We start from the raw sequence: 23,394 nt of genomic DNA on the forward strand, positions 1-23,394 counted from the left end.
CATTACTGGGTCCCATGCGGGTACACATAGCCACTCCTTTTATTTACTTATTTTATTTAGTAATTTTATTTTATTTGTTAATAGCAAATATACATTTTATTATTTTAAATACTTTCTTTAAAAATTTTATCATGTTTATCTAATTTTACTTAAAACTCAGATTCATGGTCTGAAGGACTCTGTCCAGGCTGAAGTTCTGTTCCTGGCGCATGATCCTCCCCCAGATTGTCCTTCTAACCTGCAGCCATGTGCCATTATTAAACACTCAGGTTGAAAAGAAATTTAAAACAGTGTGTTTTAAATGTAGCTGATTTATTTGACATTTCTACAGAATATTAAGCTCCAGTCCAGTTACAGGGATTATTAACATCAGCAGAAGCAGACTCCAACTGTCGGAATGAACAATCTTCAGTCCTGGATGTGATTGACAGCAGCAAAAATAGCAGAATTCAATCCCTGGAGTCATCTGTGAGCTCACTGGTGTGTCACTAGATGAGATGACTGAGTGAATCTCTTCCCACATGCAGAACAGCCTCGAACCAGTATTGTTTGTATGTCAGCAGACCCGTTTTGTTCAAGGTCAGAACTTTGAACAGGTTTCTTATAAGTGTGAACAAGTTGATGGCACATCAGTTCCACAGAGCTTTTAAAACACTTCCTGCAACCCAGACATTCAAAAGATCTTCCATCAGTGTGAACTCACTGGTATGTCAACAGGTTGAATGAATTAGTGAATCTGTCCCCACACAGAGCAGGTGAATGACCTCTGTAAAGAACCTATTTTTATTTTTTTTTGGACTGTTGCTTTAAAATTGGACTGTGGCTTTAAAAACTACCATGGCCGCAGTTTGAAAGACATGTTCACTGGCATAGGATGAGGAACATCTACAACGTTGCTATCCTGGAAGAGAGCGTGCTATAAAAGAACAGGATGGTGCTAGAAAGGAGTCCTGGACTAAAAGGAACTGCCTGACGACAACATTTTAATTGGTGCCTGACCAGGTGACCAGGGTTGTGTGTGGTAACAGTGCAGGCAGTACAGCTCCTAGCCTGCAAAGAGGGAAGACCTAAAACCTCTCGCTCTTGTGTTTGTAAGATTCCAGTGATTCTGCCATAGTAGCTAGCTGGCTATTCCTCATATCTCTGTAACCTGCTTTCTCTGAAAACCCCTGTCAAGAGGAAAAGGGAAGAAATCACCAGTAGAGACATTGAAAAGCAAGTTTTTCAACCAGTGAACCACAGACTGAAAGTGCTGGAGACCACCTCGTGTCATCAACAACAAACTGCAAGGAATTTGGAAGGCATCAAGCAAAACGAACCCATCTAATCCTGTACACCGGATTGGTGCTATTGAGCTGTTTTATCTCACCCTTAAAATCCATGTTTTGTGTGTCTAATGTCTGTGTGCGTGTGTTAGTGTAGAGGGGTTTAAGAAAGGGTAGAGTTTAAGTTATAGTGTTAGAAGTTAGCAGTTCATATTTCTTTCTTTTGCCTCTGGTTAAAGCCAATTTGTTCAATAAACAGTTATTTACTTATTAAGTTTACAAACCTGGTGCTCATATTCTATTAACCTGAATTAGGTAGAGTTGGGGCAATCTGGTGGTTTGGTCAAACTTTTCACATTTCTCTCAGCTCGATGAACAATGGGGCTTGTTACAGCGCACAATCCCCAGTGAGTCGGGACATCTCTCCCGGGTGTGAACTCACTGGTGTTGCAGCAGGATGGACAAACACCTGAGCCTCTTCCCGCACTGAGGGCAAATGAATGGAGTGGAACCGGAGTGAATACACTGGTGAACCATCAGTAAATGTGGGTTTTTAAAGCTTTTTTCACAATCTAAGCATTTAAGTGCTCTCCAGTCTGAACTCACTGGTGTGTGTGTGTGTGTGTGGAGGCTGGATGGAAAAAGATGGGAATTCAGCGATGGGACTAAGGAGAACTTTAGAGACAGTTTGGCCCAGTGGGCTAGTGGAAGGGAGGGAAGCAGCAGAGGCAGCTGATCAGATTGGCTCAATCGCAGTGACAAAGAAGCTCCATGAGCTCCTCACACTTGTTGTTTGAGAGGAGGATAAAGGGGAGAGGGAGAGCCCTTCAAAAGGAACAGCAAAATCCAATTACTGCACTCATTTGTGAACTCGCTGGTGTCTCAGTGGGTAGGATGAACAAGTGAATCCCTTCCCACACTTGGAGCAGGTGAACAGTCTCTCCCCGCTGCGAACTCGCTGGTATTCAGTGAGGTCAGATGATCGCCTGAACCCAGTCCCACAATGAGGGCATCTGAGTTTTCATTCCTTATGAGGTTTGCCATCACTGTCAAGGCCATTCCCACATTCGTTGTCCAACTGTAAATAGCCCTTGAACCGAGTGGCTTGCTTGGCCATTTCAGAGGGCAGTTAAGAGTCAAACACATTGCTCCTGGTCTGGAGTCGCATGTAGGCCAGACCAGGTATGCCATCCAAGCGTCCCTCCAACGCCATTACTCAGCTGCGCACGCTTCACTCCCAGCCAGGCCCCGCCCCCAGCCGCTCCCGCAAAGTCCTCCAGTCCTACCTCCTCTTCCTATTGGTCAGAAGCAGCCATCAATCAGCCGGGCATTGTGAGCTGTCAGGTGAGAGGTCAATGTCGGGGGGCAGGGTTTACAAATACTCTTAATGTCCCCATTAGCACATCCTTTAGATAATATCACAAGTGTCAACACCCCTTTGTCCTTTTGTCTATGACACTTTGGCAATCTCTTCTTTGCCTCCACCTATCACTGGCCCTCTATCCAGCTCTACCTGTCCCACCCCCTCACCTCATTTCTATTTTTCCTTAGTTCTGATGAAGAGTCATACGGTCTCGAAACGTTAACCGTATCCCTCTCCGCAGATGCTGTCAGCCTGCTGAGTTTGTACAGCTATTTTTGGTTTTTGTTCCAGGTATGTCCTGGTCTTCCCTTTCTTCCCTAAAGGACATTAGTGAACCAGCTGGGACTTTTTACAACAACATTTGATAGTTTCAAGGTCACTATTACTAAGGCAAGCTTCCAATTCCAGATTTTATTAACTGAATTTAAATTCTACCAACTGTCTTGGGGGGGATTTGACCCCATGACCCCAGAACATTAGCCTGGGCTGTGGGATTATTAGTCCAGTGACGTTACCACTACGGCACCATCTCAGCGTGAACACGTTGATGGGTCATCCGGTTCCCAGCAGTTTTATAGCACTTCCCACAGTCTGGGCATTTAAAAGGCCTCTCGTCAGTGTGAACTCGCTGGTGTCTCAGCAGGGTGGACGAGGTAGTGAATCCCTTCCCACACTCGGTGCAGGTGAAAGGTCTCTCATCAGTGTGGAGTCGCTGGTGTCTCAAAAGGTATCGCGATTGAGTGAATCCCTTCCCACACACAGAACACGTGAATAGTCTCTCCCCATTGTGAACCTGCTGGTGTCTCAGCAGGGTGGATAACTGAATAAATCCCTTTCCACACTTGGAGCAGGTGAACGGCCTTTCCCCAGTGTGAGTGCGCTGGTGCACAGTGAGGTCGCCTGACTGCCTGAACCCAGAGCCGCAGTGAAGGCACTTGAACGGTCTCTCATCAGTGTGAGTGCGCTGGTGTACAGAGAGGGCAGATGATGTCTTGAATCCGCTCCCACAGTGAGAGCACATGTATGGTCTCTCGTCAGTGTGAACGCGTTGATGGGACATCAGTTCTCTGGAACTTTTACAGCACTTCCCACAATCTGAACATTTAAAAGGTCTCACATCAGTGTGAACTCGCTGGTGTGTTAGCAGCTTGGATGACTGAGTGAATCTCTTCCCGCACTCCGAGCAGGTGAACGGCCTCTCCCCAGTGTGAACTTGCTGGTGTTTCAGCAGGTTGGATGACCGAGTGAATCCCTTCCCACACTCAGAGCAGGTGAACGGTTTCTCTCCAGTGTGCACTCGTTGGTGTCTTTGCAAGTTGGATGACTCTGTGAACCCAGTGCCACACTGGGAGCAGGTGAACGGTCTCTCCCCAGTGTGAATTCGCTGGTGTACAGTGAGTTGAAATGATTGTCTGAACCCAGTCCCACAGTGAAAGCACCTGAATGGTCTCTCATCAGTGTGAACACGTTGATGGGACATCAGTTCCCCAGAACTTTTATAGCAATTCCCGCAGCCTGGGCACTTAAATGGTCTCTCCCCACTGTGCACCCGCTGGTGTCTCAGCAGGTGGGATAGCTGACTGAATCCCTTCCCACACTCGGAGCAATTGAACGGCCTCTCACCGGAATGACTGCGCCGATGCTTTTCCAAGTCAGATGGGTAATTGAATCCTTTCCCACAGTCCCCACATCTCCATGGTTTCTCCTTAGTGTGACTGCACGTGTGTTTTGACAGGCCAGATGATTGACTGAAGCTTTGTCCACACACAGAACACGTGTAAGGTTTCTCCCCACTCTGAACGGTGCTTTTTCCTTCCATGATCAAAATCTGATGATGCTCAGGTTACAATAAATTGGGCGACTCTCTCAGGCCCTGATGTGATGTTTGGTTTCAGTTACCCGACTCCAAATCCTCCCCTTCTAATACCCTGTGAAACTGATTTAAAACAGAAAAAAAGGGAGTGAGAGAGAACCCACAAAAACACAAATGCAGTTGTGAAATTGAGCTGAATGAATCTGTTAATCCGTAGGGCTGGCACGAGGAAAAAATGAAAGCTGCCGGGTTGATGTAAAAAAAACCAACTGGTTCGCTAATGTCCTTCAGAGAAGGGAAGCTGCCACCCGGTCTGGGTCTACACAAGACTCTGGCCTTATTGAGATGAAAGACTGAGAGAGAGAGCTGGGGAGGCAAGGGGTGAAGGACAGTGATCTTATATATCTACAACTCTGCCAGAACTTTTACAGAATTTCCAAACCCGCAACCTTCACCTCTTGGAAGAACCAAGATAGAGGGTGTATGTGAACACCATCACCTCCAAGTCACACACCCTCCTGACTTGTCTGACATCCAGTGCTGGAAGAACAGAAATTTCCTTCATTCAAATATTAGGAAGACTGAAGCCATTGCCTTCAGTCCCCGCTACAAACTCCACTTCCTAGACACTGACTCCATCCTTCTCGCTGACAACTGTCTGAGACTGAACCAGACTGTTTACAACCATGGTGAAATATTTCACCCCAAGATGAGCTTCCAACCACATCATCACCAAGATCACCTATTTCCACCACAGTAACATCACCCGACTCCATCACAGTCTCAGCTCATCTGCTGCTGAATCTCATCCATTCCTTTGTTACCTCTAGACTTAACTATACTAACGCACTCCCGGCCGGCCTCCCACATTCAACCTCCCTGTAATCTTGAGGTCATCCAAACCTCTGCTGCCTGTGTGCTCATTCGCACCAAATCTTGTTCACCCATCACCCCTGTGCTCACTAACCTACAAAGGCTTCCTTTTCAGAAGCACCAAAAGTTTAAAATTCCTATCCTTGTTTTGGTTGTAACCATCCCTATCTTCGTAATCTCCTCCAGCCACACACCCCTCTGATCTCTCTACACTCATCTAATTCTGGCCTCTTGTGCATTCCTGATTTTAATCACTCCACCATTGGTGACCGTTTTTTCATTTGCCTAGGCCACAAGTTCTGGAATTTCCTCCTTAAACCTCCCCACCTCTCTTTCCTCCTTTAAGATACTCCTTAAAACCTACCTCCTTCGCCAAGCTTTTGGTCACCTGCCCTAATATCTCCTTATGTGACTCAGTGTCAAATGTTACTTTGGGACATTTCTGTGCAATGAACTTGGAAAGTTTCATTATGTTAATGTTGCTCCCATTGTCATTGAAAAGATTCCAAAAACATTGCCCCCGGTCGTTAGTCGGTAGTTAGGAAGGCAAATGCAACGTTGGCATTTATTTCGAGAGGACTAGAATATAAAAGCAGGGATGTGCTGCTGAGGCTTTCTGAGGCTCTGGTCAGACCATATTTAGAATATTATGAGCAATTTTGGGCCCCGTATCTCAGGAAGGATGTGCTGGCCCTGGAGAGGGTCCAGAGGAGGTTTACGAGAACGATCGCAGGAATGAAAGGCTTAACATATGAGGAACGTTTGAGGACTCTGGGCCTATACTCGATGGAGTTTAGAAGGATGAGGGGGGATCTGATTGAAACTTACAGAATACTGAAAGGCCTGGATAGAGTGGACGTGGGGAAGATGTTTCCATTAGTAGGAGAGACTAGGACCCGAGGGCACAGCCTCAGAGTAAAGGGAAGACCTTTTAGAACAGAGATGAGGAGAAACTTCTTTAGCCAGAGAGTGGTGAATCTATGGAATTCATTGCCACAGAAGGCTGTGGAGGGCAGGTCATTGACTGTATTTAACACCGAGATAGATAGGTTCTTGATTGGCAAGGGGATCAAAGGTTACGGGGAGAAGGCGGGAGAATGGGGTTGAGAAACTTATCAGCCATGAGTGAATGGAGGAGCTGACTCGATGGGCCGAATGGCCTAATTTCTGCTGCTATGTCTTATGGTCTTATGGCCCCCAACAAAGATGGCGACCTCACATTCGGGGCGAACGCTGCACGTTGCCCCCAATAAAGATGGCTGCCGTTAACCCGGGTCTGTCCCGGGAAGAAAGCTGCGGCCTCGCTGGATGCAAACGGAGAGAGGTTGCAAACGGGGAGAGGGTCTCCCGGGGACAGGGAAGTTCTTTTTCGGGGCTTGAAGTTCACACAATATGTTTACGAAGCCTCTCCGGCCATCGCTTCCTCCGCCCCGCCATTCACTCCCTTACCGATTTTGGATCTGAGAAGGAACCGTCTCTCCGTCGCCATTACTCGCACTGCGCATGCTTCACTCCCAGCCCCTCGTTCACTCCGATTGGTTGGAAGGCCAGCCGTTCGACCCCAATACTCCAGCTCCACCCCCTCTTCCTATTGGTCGGGAGCATCCCGGCATTGTGAGCTGTTCGCTGAGGTCAGAGTCGGGGAATCTGAACCAATGAACACTCTCCACTCTCACCATCCGCCGCTTCCGGCTTCTCTCCCGCACCAACCTCAAGCAAAGAGAGCAGGAGACTCCGAGCATGCGCCATCCACCCGGACAACCAGCGGCACATAGAGCGGTTTTTGAGGCGCACTGGATTGTGGGTAATCCGGCCGCCATTAGAGACCCTGTATCGGTTAATCTTTATCTGAATCGGGGAAGGGATCAGATTTTGTTAGCATAGGGATTGGAAAATGAAAAGGATTATGGTCCAACTCTAACCATCCCCACCCTGCAACAATGGAGCTAATGGCCAATCTTGGCAATGAATATGTTTCAATAAGCCTGTGACAGACCAATATAGAGTTGTTCTGCTACGCTTTATATTTTAACTGCAACTAGCAGATGTTTTTACCACTCTAAGTTTGGGTTGTGGACTGGAACCTCTTCACTCTTCTCTGTTGATCTTATCCAGAGGGCTTGTGTAGTTCGGATTTGGCCTGTAAGGTATGGGCACTGTGAGAGTGATAATGGAACATTTTTATATCAGTGCAGTGAGACCTGATCACTTACTGAGTGAATATCTAAAACTATAACTCAAATAACCACTTTTACTGCAGGGGATTCTCTGGCTACAATGAGATAGATAAGGAGGGATAGATTCCCTTCTTCTCTATATCAGGAGCGTGCAGCCCCACCCATCTGGAAAGCAGTGGAGGGGCATTGGAGGAGGATGGTTTGGTGAACATTGTGAAAGACTGCAGAAAGACTGAGACGGACAAGGAGGGAGAGTTTACTTTTGTCACAGTCACAGAGGATGTAATTTGTGACATTTTGATAAGAGCTGTTTCCATACTGTGACAGGGGCAGAAATCTTATTGCAGTGATTGAAATGTGGAGTTCTAGGAGAGATGGGCATGGATTTGGGACGTGACCAGGTGTTTGGAACGGAAAGGCTGGAGAGACATGGTTCGGGGGTTTGCAAGAACTTTGGGGTCAAGGATGGGTAAGTGGAAGGGAGTGTAGCAGCAGAGGCAGCTGATCAGATTGTCTCAATCTTAATGACAAAGAAGCTCCATGAGCTCTTCACACTGGTGGTTGGAGGTGAGGACGGTGGAGACAGGGAGAGGGAGAGCCCTTCAAAAAGAATTAACTTCTGTTAGATGTATTGAAAAAGATTCAACACACTGTACTTAACACAAAAATGATTTATTTGACTTTGATCCAGGACATTGACACCGATAACTGGGCTGGAGTTTATTAACATCAGCAGAAACAGACCTCAATGAACATGGTTCAGACATGAATGTGATTAACAGCAAAATCCTATCACCAGTTACTCGTGAACTTGCTGGTGTCTCAGCAGAGTGGCTGACTGAGGGAATCCCTTCCCACACACAGAACAGGAGAATGGTCTCTCCCCAGTGTGAACTTGCTGGTGTGTCAGCAGGTGGGATGAATTAATGAATCCCTTCCCACACACTGAGCAGGTGAACGGTCTCTCCCCAGTGTGAATTCGCTGATGTCTCAGCAGGGTGGCTGACTGAGTGAACCCCTTCCCACATTCGGAACAGGTGAATGGTCTCTCCCCGGTGTGACCTCGCTGGTGTGTCAGCAGGTGTGATGACTGAGTGAATCCTTTCCCACACTCGGAGCAGGTGAACGGTCTCTCCCCAGTGTGAACTCGCTGATGTGTCAGCAGATGGGATGAATTAATGAATCCCTTCCCACAATCAGAGCAGGTGAATGGTCTCTCCCCAGTGTGAACCCGCTGGTGTAGAGTGAGATGACATGATTGTCTGAACCCAGTCCCGCAGTGAGAGCACCTGAACGGTCTCTCATCTGTGTGAATACGTTGATGGCGCATCAGTTCCCCGTAACTTTTAAAGCACTTCCCGCAGTCTGGACATTTAAAAGGTCTCTCGTCAATGTGAACTCGCTGGTGTTTCAACAGGATGGTTGAGCGAGTGAATCCCTTCCCACACTTGGAGCAGGTGAATGGCCTCTCCTGAGTGTGAACCCTCTGGTGTGTCAGTAGGGTAGATGACTGAGTGAATCCCTTCCTACATTCCGGGCAGGTGAATGGTCTCTCCCCAGTGTGACTGCGTCGATGAGTTTCCAGCTCAGATGGGTAATTGAACCCCTTCCCACAGTCCCCACATTTCCACGGGTTCACCCCAGTGCGACTGCACTTGTGTCTCGACAAGCCAGATGATTGGCTGAAGCCTCGACCACACACAGAGCAAGTGTATGGTTTCTCCCTGCTGTGAACGGTGCTTTTTCCTTCCATGTTCAAAATCTGATGATAGTCAGGTTAGAAGAAAATCGGTAACTCTGTCAGCTCTTGATTTGACGATTGCTATGAGCTTCCTTCCTGCAAATCCTCCCATTACAATACCCTGTAAAAAAAACAACTTAAAATAGGAAAAAGTGACCATGAAAGCTGCTGGACTGTCGTAAAAATCCAACTGGTTCATGACTGTCCTTCAGGGAATGGAGCCTGCCACCCAATCTGGGCATAGAAAGACTCTGGCATCAATGAGAGCAGAGAGAGAGAGCTAGGAGAGGCAGGGGGTGAAGGAGAAAGATTTCATATTTCTACAGTGCAGCCAGAGTATTGACAGAATCTCCCAAACCCTCAACCTCCACCACCTTGAAGGACCAGGGTAGTAGGTGTATGTGAAGATGAATGTCCTTCACAGAAGGGAACCTGCCACCCATAGAACCAGGGAAAAGTTTCAGCAGAAACGGGCCATTCAGCCCATTGTGTCAGCACCAGCCAAAAAGGAGGGAAAAAGAAGCCAGCCGTTCATTTTTAATCCCACTTTCCCGCACCTGGTCCATAGTCTTGCAGGTTGCAACACTTCAGGTGCAGACCCAGGTGCCTTTTAAATAAGTTGAGCGTTTCAGCCTCAACCACCGATTTAGGCAGCAAATTCCAGACGCCCACCACCCTCTGGGTGAAAAAGTTTTTTCCACACGTCCCCTCTAATCCTACCAATCACCTTAAATCTATGCCCCCTGGTAATTGACCCCTCCACAAGGGGAAACAGGTCTTTCCTGTCTACCCTATCTAGGCCCCTCATAATTTTGTACACCTGAATGAGGTCATCCCTCAGCCTCCTCTGTTCTTAGGAAAACGACCCTAGTCTATCCAATCATTCATCATTGCTGCAATTTTCAAGCCCTGGCAACTTTCTTGTAAATCTCCTCTGTACTCTCTCCAAAGCAATTATGTCCTTCCTGTAATGTGGTGACCAGAACTGGACACAAAATTCCAGCTGTGGCCTAAGCAGCATCTTATATAGTTCCATCATTACATCCCTGCTCAATACCTCGCCCAGTAAAGGAAAGCATTCCATATTGTCTCTTGACCACATTGTCCACCTGTCCTGCCACCTCCAGGGACCTGTGGACATGCACTGCAAGGTCTCTCACTTCCTCAACCCCTCTCAATATCCTCCCGTTTATTGATTATTCCCTTGCTATGTTTGCCCCGCCAAAATGCATTACCTCACACTTTTCCAGATTGAATTCCATTTGCCACTTTTCCGCCCACTCAACCAAACCATTGATATCATTCAAGAGTCAACAGCTCTCCTCTTCACTATCAACTACACGGCCAATTTCCCAATCATGCCTCCCACATTTAAGTCCAAATCATTAATATATACAACAAACAGCAAGGGTCCCAACACAGAGCCCTGGGGAACATCACTGGAAACTGTTTTCTATTTGCAAAAATATCCATCAACCATTACTCTTTATTTCCTGTCGCTGAGCCAATTTTGAATGCAATGTGTCAGCTTCCTCTGTACCCCATGGGATCTTACTTTTTTGACCAGTCTGCCATGGGGACCTTATCAAATGCTTTACAAAAATTAATGTAGACAACATCCACTGCACTACCCTCATCAATCCTCGTTGTTACTTCCTCAAAAAATTTGATTAAGTTAGTAAGACACGACCTTCCTCTAAAAGGACCAAGTTGACTATCCCTGGTCAACCTGTGCCTTTCTAAGTTGACAGTTTGCCCTGTCTCTCAGAATTGTTTCAGATAATTTGCCCACCACCGAAGTCAGACTGACCAACCAATAATTTTCTGGCCTAGCCCTCGCACCTTTTTTAAATATTGGTACAATGCTTGCAGACCTCCAATCCTCTGGGACCTCACCTGAATTGAGGATTGCAAAATGATCCTCAGAGCATCCGCTATTTCCTCCCTGGCTTCCTTCAACAGCCTGGAATACAATCCATCTGGCCCAGGTGATTTATCCACCTTCAAGGATGCCAGTCCCTCCAGTACATCCTCTCTCATTATACTTATTGGATCTAATATTTCACACTCCTCCTCTTTAACTAGAATGTCTGCATCATCCTTCCCCTTAGTGAAGACAGAGACAAAGTACTCATTGAGAACCCTGCCCACATCTTCTGCACCAACCCTCAAGTTATCATGTACATCTCTGATAACTAAGGAAAACCCATGGCCTATCATGTACATCTCTGATAGGCCATACGTTTTACTTAGTTATTCTCTTGCTCTTAATGTACTGGTTTTTCTTTGATTTTACCTGCCAATATTTTTTCGTATCCTCTCTTTGCCTTGTTAATTTCAATTTTCAGGGTAGGGAAGTCCACAACGATTACTGCCCTATTGTTTTTTCACTCAGAAATTTGCCTAAATATTTGCTCTTCTAACTCCCTCCCAATATTTGGGCGTCTATAGTGCACTCCTAGCTGTGTGACTACCCCTTTTTTATTTCTGAGCTCAACCCATATTTGATGCATCATTTAGCATACCATCCCTCCTCACAGTGGGAATTGATTCTTTAACCAATAATGCTCCACCCCCACCTTTTTTATCCCCCCTCCCTATCCTGCCTGAAACCTCTATATGCAGAGATGCTGAGCTGCCATTTTTGCCGCTCCTTATGCCAAGTTTCCGTTATAGGGATGATATCATGCTGCCATATGTCTATCTGTGCCCTCAGCTCATCGGCTTTATTTACTATGCTCCTTGCATTTACATATATACCTTTTAACACTGCCACAAGATGGACAATTTGTTTCCATTCTGTCCTTGGGGACAGAGATGGCGACTGCGCATTCGCCTTGTTGCACATTGCCCCCAATAAAGATGGCGGCCGTTAACCCGGGTCTGGAACTGGGAGAACGCTGCGGCCTTGCTGGGCGTAAACGGAGGGACGATCCCCCGGGGACCGCGAAGTTCTTTTTCAGGGTTTATGGTTTACACAATATGTTTACGAAGCCCCTCCGCCCACCCGCCAGATCCATTGCTCCCTCCGCGCCGCCATTTACTCCCTCACCGGTTGAGCATTCGAGAAAAAAAGCGTCCTTCCAACGCCATTACTCACACTGCGCATGCTTCACTCCCAACCAGGACCCGCCCCCGTTCACTCCGATTGGTTGGAGGACCAGCCGCTCACGCAAGGTCCTCCAGTCCCACCTCCTCTTTCTATTGGTCAAAAGCAGCCATCAATCAGCCGGGCATTGTGAACGGTCAGGTGAGAGGTCAGTGTCGGGGGGGCGGGGTTTACAAATACCGAGTGCGGCCCCAGAGCCGAATCTGAACCAATGAACATTCTCCACTCTCATTATCCGCCGCTTCCGGCTTCTCTCCGGCACCCAACCTCAAGCAAAGAGAGCAGGAGACTCCGAGCATGCGCCATCCACCCAGACAACCCGTGGCAGATAGAGCGGGTTCTGAGGCGCACGGAATTGTGGGTAATCCGGCTGCCATTAGACACCCAGTCTCAGTTAAGCTTTGTCTGAATCTGGATCATGTTCGCACAGAGGTTAGAAATTTTCAAAAACGAAGCTCCAACTCCTACCATTCGCACCTTCTGATAATCTTGAATTGTGGGATAATCTTGAGGAGGGATATAATTCAATTTGAAGCAATTCAGAGAAGGTTCACTCGGTTGAACTCTGGAAAGCCGCTGTTCTCTGTGAGGAAAGGTTGAGCCTATAGTCATGCAGTTTAGAAGAACAAAAGGTGATCTTATTGAACGATGTAAGATCCTTGATGGTATTTGACAGGGTAGATGCTGAGAAGGTATCACCTCTCGTGGGGAATGTAGAACAATGGAGCACAGTTAAGGGGCCGTGCATTTACAGTGGGGATAAGGAGAATTTTTTTTCATTTAGATGGTTGTTAATCTTTGGAATTCTCTTCCTAGGGAGCAGTGGAGGCTGTGTCTTTGAAGATATTCAAAACTGAGCTACATAGGTTTTTGATCCACAAGGGAGTTATAGATTATGGGGACAGGCAGGAAAGTGAAGTTAAGACCACAATCACATCTTCCATATTATTGAATGTTGAAGCAGGCTCACTGGGCCGAATAACCTACTCCTGTTCCAATTTCTTATGATCTTATGATTCATAACCAATCTTTATTTATAAACCTGTAGCAGAATGACACTTTGTTCTGATATACTTTGGATTTTAATTGGAATTATCAGATGTTTTTGCTACAATGAGCTTCGGTTGTGGACTGCAACATTTTCATTCTTCTCTGGTGATCATATCCAAAGGGCTGGAGTAGATAGATGCACTTGGTCTGCAAAATATGATTCCTGTGAGGGTGATCATGAAATTTTCTGTCAAAGTTCAGTGACATTTGATCACTTAGCGAGTGAGTGAGTCTGTGAAAATGGAACCCAAATAATCACAGCTACTGGAGGTAATTCGTTGGCTACAATGAGATCGATAAGAAAGGAATCAGAAGCGTGCAGTCCCACCCAGCTGGACACCAGTGGAGAGGCATTGCAGGAGGATGGTTCGGTCCATGATGTCAAAGACTGCGGACAGGCTGAGAAGGACAGTGAGGGAGAGTTTACCTTTGTCACATTCACACAGGATATAATTTGTACTTTGATAAGAGCTGTTTCAATACTGTGGCAGGGGCAGAAATCCCTTTGGACGGATTCAAACATGGAATTCTAGGGAAGAAAACATGGATTTGGAAGGTGATCAAGACTTTGGAGAGGAAATGGAGGTTAGTGATGGGGTTGGGATTTGTAAGGACATGGGGTCTAGGAATGGGCTAGTGGAAGGGAGGGAAACAGCAGTAGCAGCTGATTGGATTGTCTCAATCTTAGTGACAAAGAAGATCCACGAGCTCCTTGTACTTGTTGCAGATGAGGATGGAGGAGACAGGGGAGAGGCAGAAAACTTCAGAAGAAACTGACTTTTGATGGAGATATTAAAAAGACTCAATGCATTGCATGTTTAACACAGAGCTGATTTATTTGACTTTTTCCCACAATATTAACATTTATGAATGGGTGGGAATTTGTTAACATCAACAGAAACAACCTGGATGTGATTAACAGCAAACTCCAATGACTGTAGTTACTTGTGAACTCGCTGGTGTCTCAGTAGGGCAGATGACTGAGTGAAACCCTTCCCACACACAGAGCAGGTGTATGGCCTCTCCCCAGTGTGAACTCGCCGGTGTGTCAGCAGGTGGGGTGAAGTAATGAAACCCTTTCCGCAATCAGAGCAGGTGAACGGCCTCTCCCCAGTGTGAATTCGCTGGTGTGTCAGCAAGTGGGATGAATTGATGAATCCCTTCCCACACTCGGAGCAGGTGAATGGCCTCTCCCCAGTGTGGACTCGCTGGTGTGTTCGCAGTTGGGATGAATTAATGAATCCCTTCCCACACACAAAGCACGTGAATGGTCTCTCCCCGGTGTGAACCCGCTGGTGTACAATGAGATGAGATGATTGCCTGAACCCAGTCCCACAGTGAGAGCACCTGAATGGTCTCTCGTCAGTGTGAATACGTTGATGGCGCATCAGTTCCCCAGAACTTTTATAGCACTTCCCGCAGTCTGGGCATTTAAAAGGTCTCTCCTCCATGTGAACCCGCTGGTGTGACAGCAGCTCGGATGACTGAGTGAATCCCTTCCCACACTCGGAGCAGGTGAATGGCCTCTCCCCAGTGTGAATGCGCTGGTGTGTCAGCAGGTGGGATGATCGAGTGAATCCCTTCCCACACTCGGAACAGGTGAATGGTCTCTCCCCAGTGTGACTGCGCTGATGGACAGTGAGTTGCGACGATTGCCTGAACCCAGTCCCACAGTGAGAGCACCTGAACGGTCTCTCGTCAGTGTGAACACGTTGATGGCACATTAGGTTCTCGGAACTTTTATAGCACTTCCCACAATCTGGGCATTTAAAAGGTCTCTCCCTGGTGTGAATTAGCTGGTGTTTCAGCAGGGTGGATGACTGAGTGAATCCCTTCCCGCATTTGGAGCAGATGAATGGCCTCTCCCCAGTATGATTGCGCTGATGAGTTTCCAGCTCAGATGGGTAATTAAATCCCTTCCCACAGTCCCCACATTTCCACGGTTTCTCCCCAGTGTGACTGAGTTTATGCTCTAACAGGTCAGATGACTGGCTGAAGTCTCGTCCACACACAGAACACGTGTGCGGTTTCTCCCCACTGTGAATGGTGCTTTTTCCTTCCATGTTCAAAATCCGATGATATTCAGGTTACGATAAACTGGGCGACTCCGTCAGACCTGATGTGATATTTGGTTTGCGTTTCCCGACTGCAAATCCTCCCCTTCTAAAACCCTGTGAAATTGATTTAAAACAGAAAAAAGGGAGTGAGAGAGAACCCACAAAAACACAAAGGCAGGTTGTGAAATTGAATTGAATGAATCTGGTAATTTGTGGGGCGGCACTAGGAAGAAGTTACCATGAAAACTGCTGGATTGTCATAAAAACTCAACTGGTTCACTGATATCCTTCAGGGGAGGGAACCTGCCACCCAGTCTGGGCAAACACAAGACTCTGGACTCCATGGGAGGGGAGAGAGTGAGAGACAGAGTGAGTGTGAGAGAGAAAGTGAATGTGAGAGAGTGTGAGAAAGACTGAGAATGTGAGAGAGACTGAGAGTCTCTCGACGAGAGGACATGGCTTTAGGGTGAAAGGGGAAAGGTTTAGGGGGAACATTAGGGGGAATTTCTTCACTCAGGGAGTGGTGGGAGTGTGGAACGAGCTGCCATCTGACGTGGTAAATGCGGGCTCACTCTTAAGTTTTAAGAATAAATTGGATAGATACATGGATGGGAGAGGTCTGGAGGGTTATGGACTAGGTGCAGGTCAATGGGACTAGCGGAATAATATTTCGGCACAGACTAGAAGGGCCTGTTTTCTGTGCTGTAGTGTTCTATGGTTCTATGGTGTGAGAGAGACTCAGAGTGTGAGAGAGGGAGAGAGACAGAGTGTGAGAGAAACTGAAAGAGAGAGTGTGAGAAAGACAGAGAGACTGAGAGAGTGTGTGTGAGGTAGAGAGAGAGAGAGACAGACAGACACACAGACAGGAGAGGCAGGAGGTGAAGGAGAAAGATTCTATATATCTTTAATAGAGGTCATCCAAAACTCTGCTGCCCGTGTGCTCACTCGCACAAAATCTTGTTCACCCATCACCCCTGTGCTCACTGTCCTACAAAGGCTTCCTTTTCAGAAGTACCAAAATTTGGAAACTCCCATCCTTGATTTCCACCACATTTCTCCTCACCCCTGTCTCTGTGATCTCCCCCAGCCACACACCCCTCCAAGATCCCTACACTCATCTAATTCCGGCCTCTTCGGCATTCCTGATTTTAATCACAAGCTGAGGAATTTCCTCCTTAATCTCCTCCCCGTCACCCCACCCCGCCACCCCCCCCTCCCCCCCCTCCCTCCCCCCCGCCGGTACAAACAGGAAAGTGGAGTTAAAGCCACGATCTGATGAGCCATGGATCTTATAGAATGGTGAAGCAGGCTCGCTGGGTCGAATGGCCTCCTCCTGCTCCGATTTCTCATGATCGATAATCAATCTTTATTGATAATCCTACAGCAGACCACACAACCTGCTTTTCGCTCTGTGCCCACCCAAGACTGTCCACAAATTTCAAAACAGTGCCTGAACACCAACGTCCAGGTCATTTGTATATATTAGGAAGAGCAGGAGTCCTGACTCCTGGGGAACTCCAGTATAAACTTTCTTCCAGTCCGAGAAACATCCAATAACTATTACTCTCTTAATATAAAAGCAAAAAACTGCGGATGCTGGAAATCCAAAACAAAAACAAAAATACCTGGAAAAACTCAGCAGGTCTGGCAGCATCTGCGGAGGGGAACACAGTTAACGTTTTGAGTCCTCATGACTCTTCAACAGAACTGAGTAAAAATAGAAGAGAGGTGAAATATAAGCTGGTTTAAGGGGGGGTGGGACAGGTAGAGCTGGATAGAGGGCCAGTGATAGGTGGAGATAACCAAAAGATGTCACAGACAAAAGGACAAAGAGGTGTTGAAGGTGGTGATATTATCTAAGGAATGTGCTAATTAAGGGTAGAAAGCAGGACGAGCAAGGTACAGATAGCCCAAGTGGGGGTGGGGTGGGGTGAAGGAATCAAAAAAGGCTAAAAGTTTTTTCTCTACCGTTGAGCCTTTTTTGATTCCTTCACCCCACCCCGCCTCCACTAGGGCTATCTGTACCTTGCTCGTCCTGCTTTCTACCCTTAATTAGCACATTCCTTAGATAATATCACCACCTTCAACACCTCTTTGTCCTTTTGTCTGTGACATCTTTTGGTTATCTCCACCTATCACTGGCCCTCTATCCAGCTCTACCTGTCCCACCCCCCCTTAAACCAGCTTATATTTCACCTCTCTTCTATTTTTACTTAGTTCAGTTGAAGGTTCATTCAGACTCGAAACGTTAACTGTGCTCCTCTCCGCAGATGCTGCCAGGCTTGCTGAGTTTTTCCAGGTATTTTTGTTTTAACCATTACTCTCTGTTTCCTGCCATTCAACCAATTTCATATCCATGTTGCTAATGTCCCTTTTTTCCATGAGCTATAACTTTGCTCACAAGTCTGTTGTGTGGCACTTTATCTAATGCCATTTGGAAGACTGGGTACACTACATTAAAGCATTACCCTGATCAACCCTCTCTGTTATCTATACAAAACCCTTAACGAATCCATGCTGGCTTTCGGTGTTATGACCGATGCAGTTGATAAAGCGGAGTTATTCAAAATCTTAGCGGGAAACTTTAAACAACTGTCATTACCTATAATTTAAATGTTACGTTTGAGATGCAACTCTAAATTGAGGAATCAGACCACAAGTTCTCTGACACTTCTCTTCCCTTCCTTGACCTCTCTGTCTCAATTTCTGATGATAGACTGTCCACCAATATCCATTACAAGCCTACCGACTCCCACAGCTACCTCGACTACAGCTCCTCACACCCCGCTTCCTGTAAGGACTCCATCCCATTCTCTCAGTTCCTTCGCCTCCGTCGCATCTGTTCTGATGATGCTACCTTCAAAAACAGTTCCTCTGACATGTCCTCCATCTTCCTTAACCAAGGTTTTCCACCCACAGTCGTTGACAGGGCCCTCAACCGTGTCCGGCCCATCTCCCGCGCATTCGCCCTACGCCTTCTCCTCCCTCCCAGAAACATGATAGCGTCCCCCTTGTCCTCACTTATCACCTCACCAGCCTCCGCATTCAAAGGATCATCCTCCGCCATTTCCGCCAACTCCAGCATGATGCCACCACCAAACACATCTTCCCTTCACCCCCCCGGCGGCATTCCGTAGGGATCGTTCCCTCCAGGACACCCTGGTCCACTCCTCCATCACCCCCTACTCCTCAACCCCCACCTATGGCACCTCCCCATGCCCACGCAGAAGATGCAACACCTGCCCCTTCACTTCCTCTCTCCTCACCGTCCAAGGGCCCAAACACTCCTTTCAAGTGAAGCAGCATTTCACTTGCATTTCCCCTAACTTAGTCTACTGCATTCGTTGCTCCCAATGCGGTCTCCTCTACATTGGAGAGACCAAACACAAACTGCGCGACGGCTTTGCAGAACACCTGCGGTCTGTCCGCAAGAAAGACCCAAACCTCCGTGTCGCTTGCCATTTTAACACTCCACCCTGCTCTCTTGCCCACATGTCTGTTCTTGGCTTGCTGCATTGTTCCAGTGAAGCCCAACGCAAACTGGAGGAACAGCACCTCATCTTCCGACTAGGCACTTTACAGCCTTCCGGGCTGAATATTGAATTCAACAACTTTAGATCTTAAACTCCCTCCCCCCATCCCCACCCCGTTTCTTCCCCCTCCCTTTTGTTTTTTTCAATAATTTATATAGATTTTTCTTTTCCCACCTATTTCCATTATTTTTAAATCTACAACTAATACCTTGTCAGTCTTTCGACCCCACCCCGACTAGAGCTGTACCTTGAGTGTCCTGCCATCCATTCTTAATTAGGACTTTTCTTAAATAATATCACCACCTTCAACACCTCTTTGATCCTTTTGTCTGTGACATCTTTTGATTATCTGCTCCTATCACTGCTTGCTGGTCCCTACAACCACCCCACCCTCAACTTCTCTCCCCCCGCCCCCCACCTTAAACCAGCTTATATTTCACCCCTCTCCTAACTACACTCAGTTCTGTTGAAGGGTCATGTGGACTCGAAACGTCGACTCTTTTCTTCTCCACCGATGCTGCCAGACCTGCTGAGTTTTTCCAGGTAATTCTGTTTTTGTTTTGGATTTCCAGCATCCGCAGTAGTTTTTTGTTTTTATCACAAGTTCTCGAGGTTTTACATTAAACTAAGTGAAACATTTTATCAATTTACACAGGTTAAAATATATATACACATGGCTACAAATGACTATTATCACCACTTTTAACAAATTCCCAAACTAATCTCCATTTAGGCAACAGCAAACCACAGACTTAACCAAACACCAGGCAAAGCATTTTCACCTTATGAATTCAAAATGAGGCTCTTATCACTTTTGCTCCCGTGGAGCCAGTTGGAGGCTTACAGCTGCCTTTTGATATCACATTGCCTCTTCTCTACACACACAACACTGCTGGAGTTATACCTACCACCGCCCATTGAATGTAAATTCTCACTGTATCACTCAACTCTTCTAACAATAAAACCCATTTCATAGTACCAATTTTATTAGTAATATAAACATATGGCTTGGTAGCTGCTAGATAGGCGTCAGTTTTCGTCCCACTTCTTGAATACTCTATTCAAAAAATGTAAATACACTCTACCTCTCTGTTTACATCTCAAAACTAGTACATATCAAAGCTGGCTTTATCCAATTAAGACACACCCATAGACTAAACCTCTATTTTAAAAGAAAAATATTTTCCAATATATTACATACATTAATAGCTTCATGACATCTGTAACTCACCCACATGTGCTCAGGTGACTGTTAATTTTGTCCTGAATTATTGTTTCTCGAAGCTTCCTCACCACTGAGGTAAAACTGACTGGTCTGTAGTTGCTGGACTTATTTTTACACACTTTTTTTGAACAGTGGTGTAACATTTGCAATTCTCCAGACCTCTGTCACCACCCCTGAATCTCAGGATGATTAGAAAATTATGGCCAGTGCCTTCACAATTTCCACCCACACTTCCCTCAGTATCCTTGGATGCATCTCATCCGGTCTTGGTGCCTGATCGACTTTATCAGACACCCTATCCAATACCTCCTCCTTATCAATTTTAAACCCAAGTGTCTGATCTACCTCCTCTTTCAACTTGACCTGTGCAGTATCATCTTCATTGGTAAAGACAGATGCAAAATATTCATTTAATACCTCCTCCATACCCCCTGTCCCAATGGGTAAATCACCCTTTTGATCTCTAATCAGCTCCTCCATTTACCACCCTGTTAATATTTAGAAGCCTATAGATGACGTTTTGATTTCCTTCTATGTCAGCTGCCAGTCTCTTCTCATGCTCCCACTTTGCTTCCCTTGTTTGTTTTTTCAATTCCCCTCTGAACCTTCTACCTTCAGCTTGGTTCTTGGTTGTATTCTACGAACAAGGAGCAGGAGGCCATTTCAGCCCCCTCGAGCCTGCTCTACCATTTAATAAGATCATTGCTGATCTGATAGTAACCTCAAATCTGCATCCCGCGTCCTCCTGATAACCTATCACCCCCTTACTTATGAAGAATCTATCCACCTCTGCCTTAAAAATATTCAAAGACTCTGCTTCCACCACCTTTTCAGGAAGAGAGTTCCAAAGGCTCATGACCCTCTAGTGAAAACATATTGGCTCATCTCCCTTTTAAATGGGTGACTCCTTATTTTTAAACAGTGACCCCTAGTTCTAGATTCTCTCACAAGAGGAAACATCCTCTCCACATCCACCCTGTCGAGACCCCTCAGGATCTTATGTGTTTCAGTCAAGTCTCCTCTTACTCTTATAAACTCCAGCGGATACAAGCCCAGCCTGTCCAACCTTTCCTCTCAAACAACCCACCCATTCCAGGTATTAGTTTGGTAAACCTTCTGTGAACTGCTTCCAGTGAATTTACATCCTTTCTTAAATAAGGTGACCAATACTGTGCACAGTACTCCACATGTGGTCTCACCAGTGCTCTGTATAACTGAAGCATAACCTCCCTACTTTTGTATTCAATTCCCCTTGCAATCAATCATAACATTCTATTAGCTTTCCTTATTACTTGCTGTGCCTGCATACTAGCCTGACATCTGTCATAAGCGCACTTTTTCATTGTCATCTTAATCTCCATCTCTTTTATCATCCAAGTGAGCTCTGGATTTGTTTGCCTTACTCTTATCCCCTCCGTGGGAACAAATCTTTACTGTGTCTCAAGTATTTCTTCTTTAAAGACAGCCCACTGTTCAGTTAGTTTCTCCTGCCAACCTTTGATTCCAATTTACCTTGATCAGATCCATTCTGACACCACTGAAGTTGGCTTTCCCCCAGTGAATGGTCTTACTCTCACCTTGAATCTTTGCTCACAGACAGAACAGACAAACTGTGTACCTTCTAAATCCAAATTTTGCTGACATTGAGGTCCTGATGAATCGGGTGACTGTCAGGTTTTGATGTGATGTTTCGTTTGAGTTTTCCGTCTGTCATTCTCCACTTCTACTGTCTTGTAAAAGAAGTTTCCAAAATCTATCACTGTCAGGGAAGGATAGAAATTGAGAAGAGACAAACGTTTCTCTTGGTTGAGTTTGCTGTGTGTAAATCCTCCCCTTCTAACCCCCTGTAAAAGAAGTTTCCAAAATCTATCACTGTCAGGGAAGGATAGAAATTGAGGAGAGACAAACATTTCTCTTGGTTTGAGTTTGCTATGTGTAAATCCTCCCCTTTCCAAAATCCATCCCAGTCAGTCCAGATAGAAATTCACATTCTCTTCACGCAAGCGCCCTACTGTACATTGTCCCCAGGCAAAATGGCGTTCGCGCATGCGCCCTACCGCATCTTGCCCCCTACAAAGATGGCGGCCGTTATCTCGGGCCTGTCTCCGAGGGAAGACGCGACCACAGCAGCCGCCGTCCCGTACGGTGCAACCGCGGGACTGGTAGCTTCATTTCGCGGTTTCAGACCTCCACTAGGTGTTTATGAAGCCTCCCAGTTAACTCCACCGCCTCTATTTCTCCTCACTCACCGGCTCCATTTACTCGCTTGTGTTCGTCATTTCTCAGTCGCTTCGAATAGCTCCAGGTACAGACCGTACTGCGCATGCTCCAGTTGAAAGTCCGCAATGTGCATGTTCCAGTCACTTCGCAGACAGCGCATGCGCATGGAGCTCCTGCAGTGAGGATAGGGCATATTGTCTCCCCCATTGTTTCCTGGGAAACCTCGCCGCCATCGAAAATCAATTTTGTTGCATAGAAGATGATGTTTTGTAATCTAATTACGCTTGGAGTCACAGGGCCAAGACACACAATTCTTACTTCAATCAAATGTCAATGAAAATGCACAGGCCCTCCACCATTGTTCTGTCCTGGGTGTAATGAACAACAGAACAAACCTCTAGTTTTTATTCATTCATGGGATGTGAGTGTCGCTGGCTAGGCCTATCCCTAATTGCCTTTGAGCAGGTAGTGGTGAGCTGCGTTCTTGAACCACTGCTGTCCATGTGGTGGACACGCACACTGCTGTTAGGGAGGACGTTAGATGTGAACACACGGGAGTCTCAGTGGGAGTGTGAACAAATGTTTTCCCTCCCAAACACAGAACGTTTGAACCCCGTCTTGTCAGTAAGAATGTAGCAATTATGGATCAAATCCTTCAACCTTTTAAAGCTGGAGTATTAACAGGTGGCAATGTAAGTAATCCCTTTGAACACATGAAGTATCTAAAAGGTCTCCCTCAGACATGACTATGCTGTTGTGTCAGCAAATGGGACAATCGAGTGAATCCATTTCCACATTCAGCTGGAGAACGACCTTTTCACAGTGTGATTTTACCCACGAGTATCCAGCTCATGCTGGGGTCTCAAGCCCTTCTGATAATGAGTTCTACATTCTCAACCATCTACAGTTAGAGAAAATCAGGTGCTGTAAATATGAAAACGTAACAGAAAATGCCAGAATTTTAAACC

General features: G+C 46.3%; 3 protein-coding genes across 3 annotated transcripts in view; 1 reads left to right on the forward strand and 2 right to left on the reverse strand.

Moving 5' to 3' along the window:
• Positions 1–23,394, reverse strand: part of LOC144697491 (uncharacterized) — a 1,380,819-nt gene that overhangs the window by 286,873 nt on the left and 1,070,552 nt on the right. The gene's annotated exons all lie outside the window — the stretch shown is intronic.
• Positions 1–23,394, forward strand: part of LOC144697971 (uncharacterized) — an 82,886-nt gene that overhangs the window by 46,232 nt on the left and 13,260 nt on the right. The window lies entirely within an intron of this gene.
• LOC144697555 (uncharacterized) lies at positions 245–21,937 on the reverse strand. Its single transcript, XM_078569603.1, has 5 exons — positions 21,825–21,937; positions 14,467–15,562; positions 8,508–9,180; positions 4,210–4,382; positions 245–3,954 (listed from the first exon to the last, which is right to left on the reverse strand). The coding sequence occupies exons 2-5, from the start codon at positions 15,452–15,454 to the stop codon at positions 3,146–3,148; spliced, it is 2,643 nt and encodes an 880-aa protein (XP_078425729.1). The 5' UTR covers positions 15,455–15,562; positions 21,825–21,937; the 3' UTR covers positions 245–3,145.

This window comes from Cetorhinus maximus, chromosome 23 (assembly GCF_964194155.1).
Source record: "Cetorhinus maximus chromosome 23, sCetMax3.hap1.1, whole genome shotgun sequence".
NCBI lineage: Eukaryota > Metazoa > Chordata > Chondrichthyes > Lamniformes > Cetorhinidae > Cetorhinus > Cetorhinus maximus.

Coding starts and splice junctions, on each gene's coding strand:
- LOC144697555 (XM_078569603.1), bottom strand. CDS start 15,454: ATGGAAGGAAAAAGCACCATTCACAGTGGGGAGAAACCGCACACGTGT. Junction 9,181..14,466: donor CTGCTCTGATTGCGGAAAGG/GTTTCATTACTT, acceptor TGTGTGGTCGAG/GCTTCAGCCAATCATCTGGC. Junction 3,955..4,209: donor CGAGTGTGGGAAGGGATTCA/GTCAGCTATCCC, acceptor CTGGGTTCACAG/AGTCATCCAACTTGCAAAGA.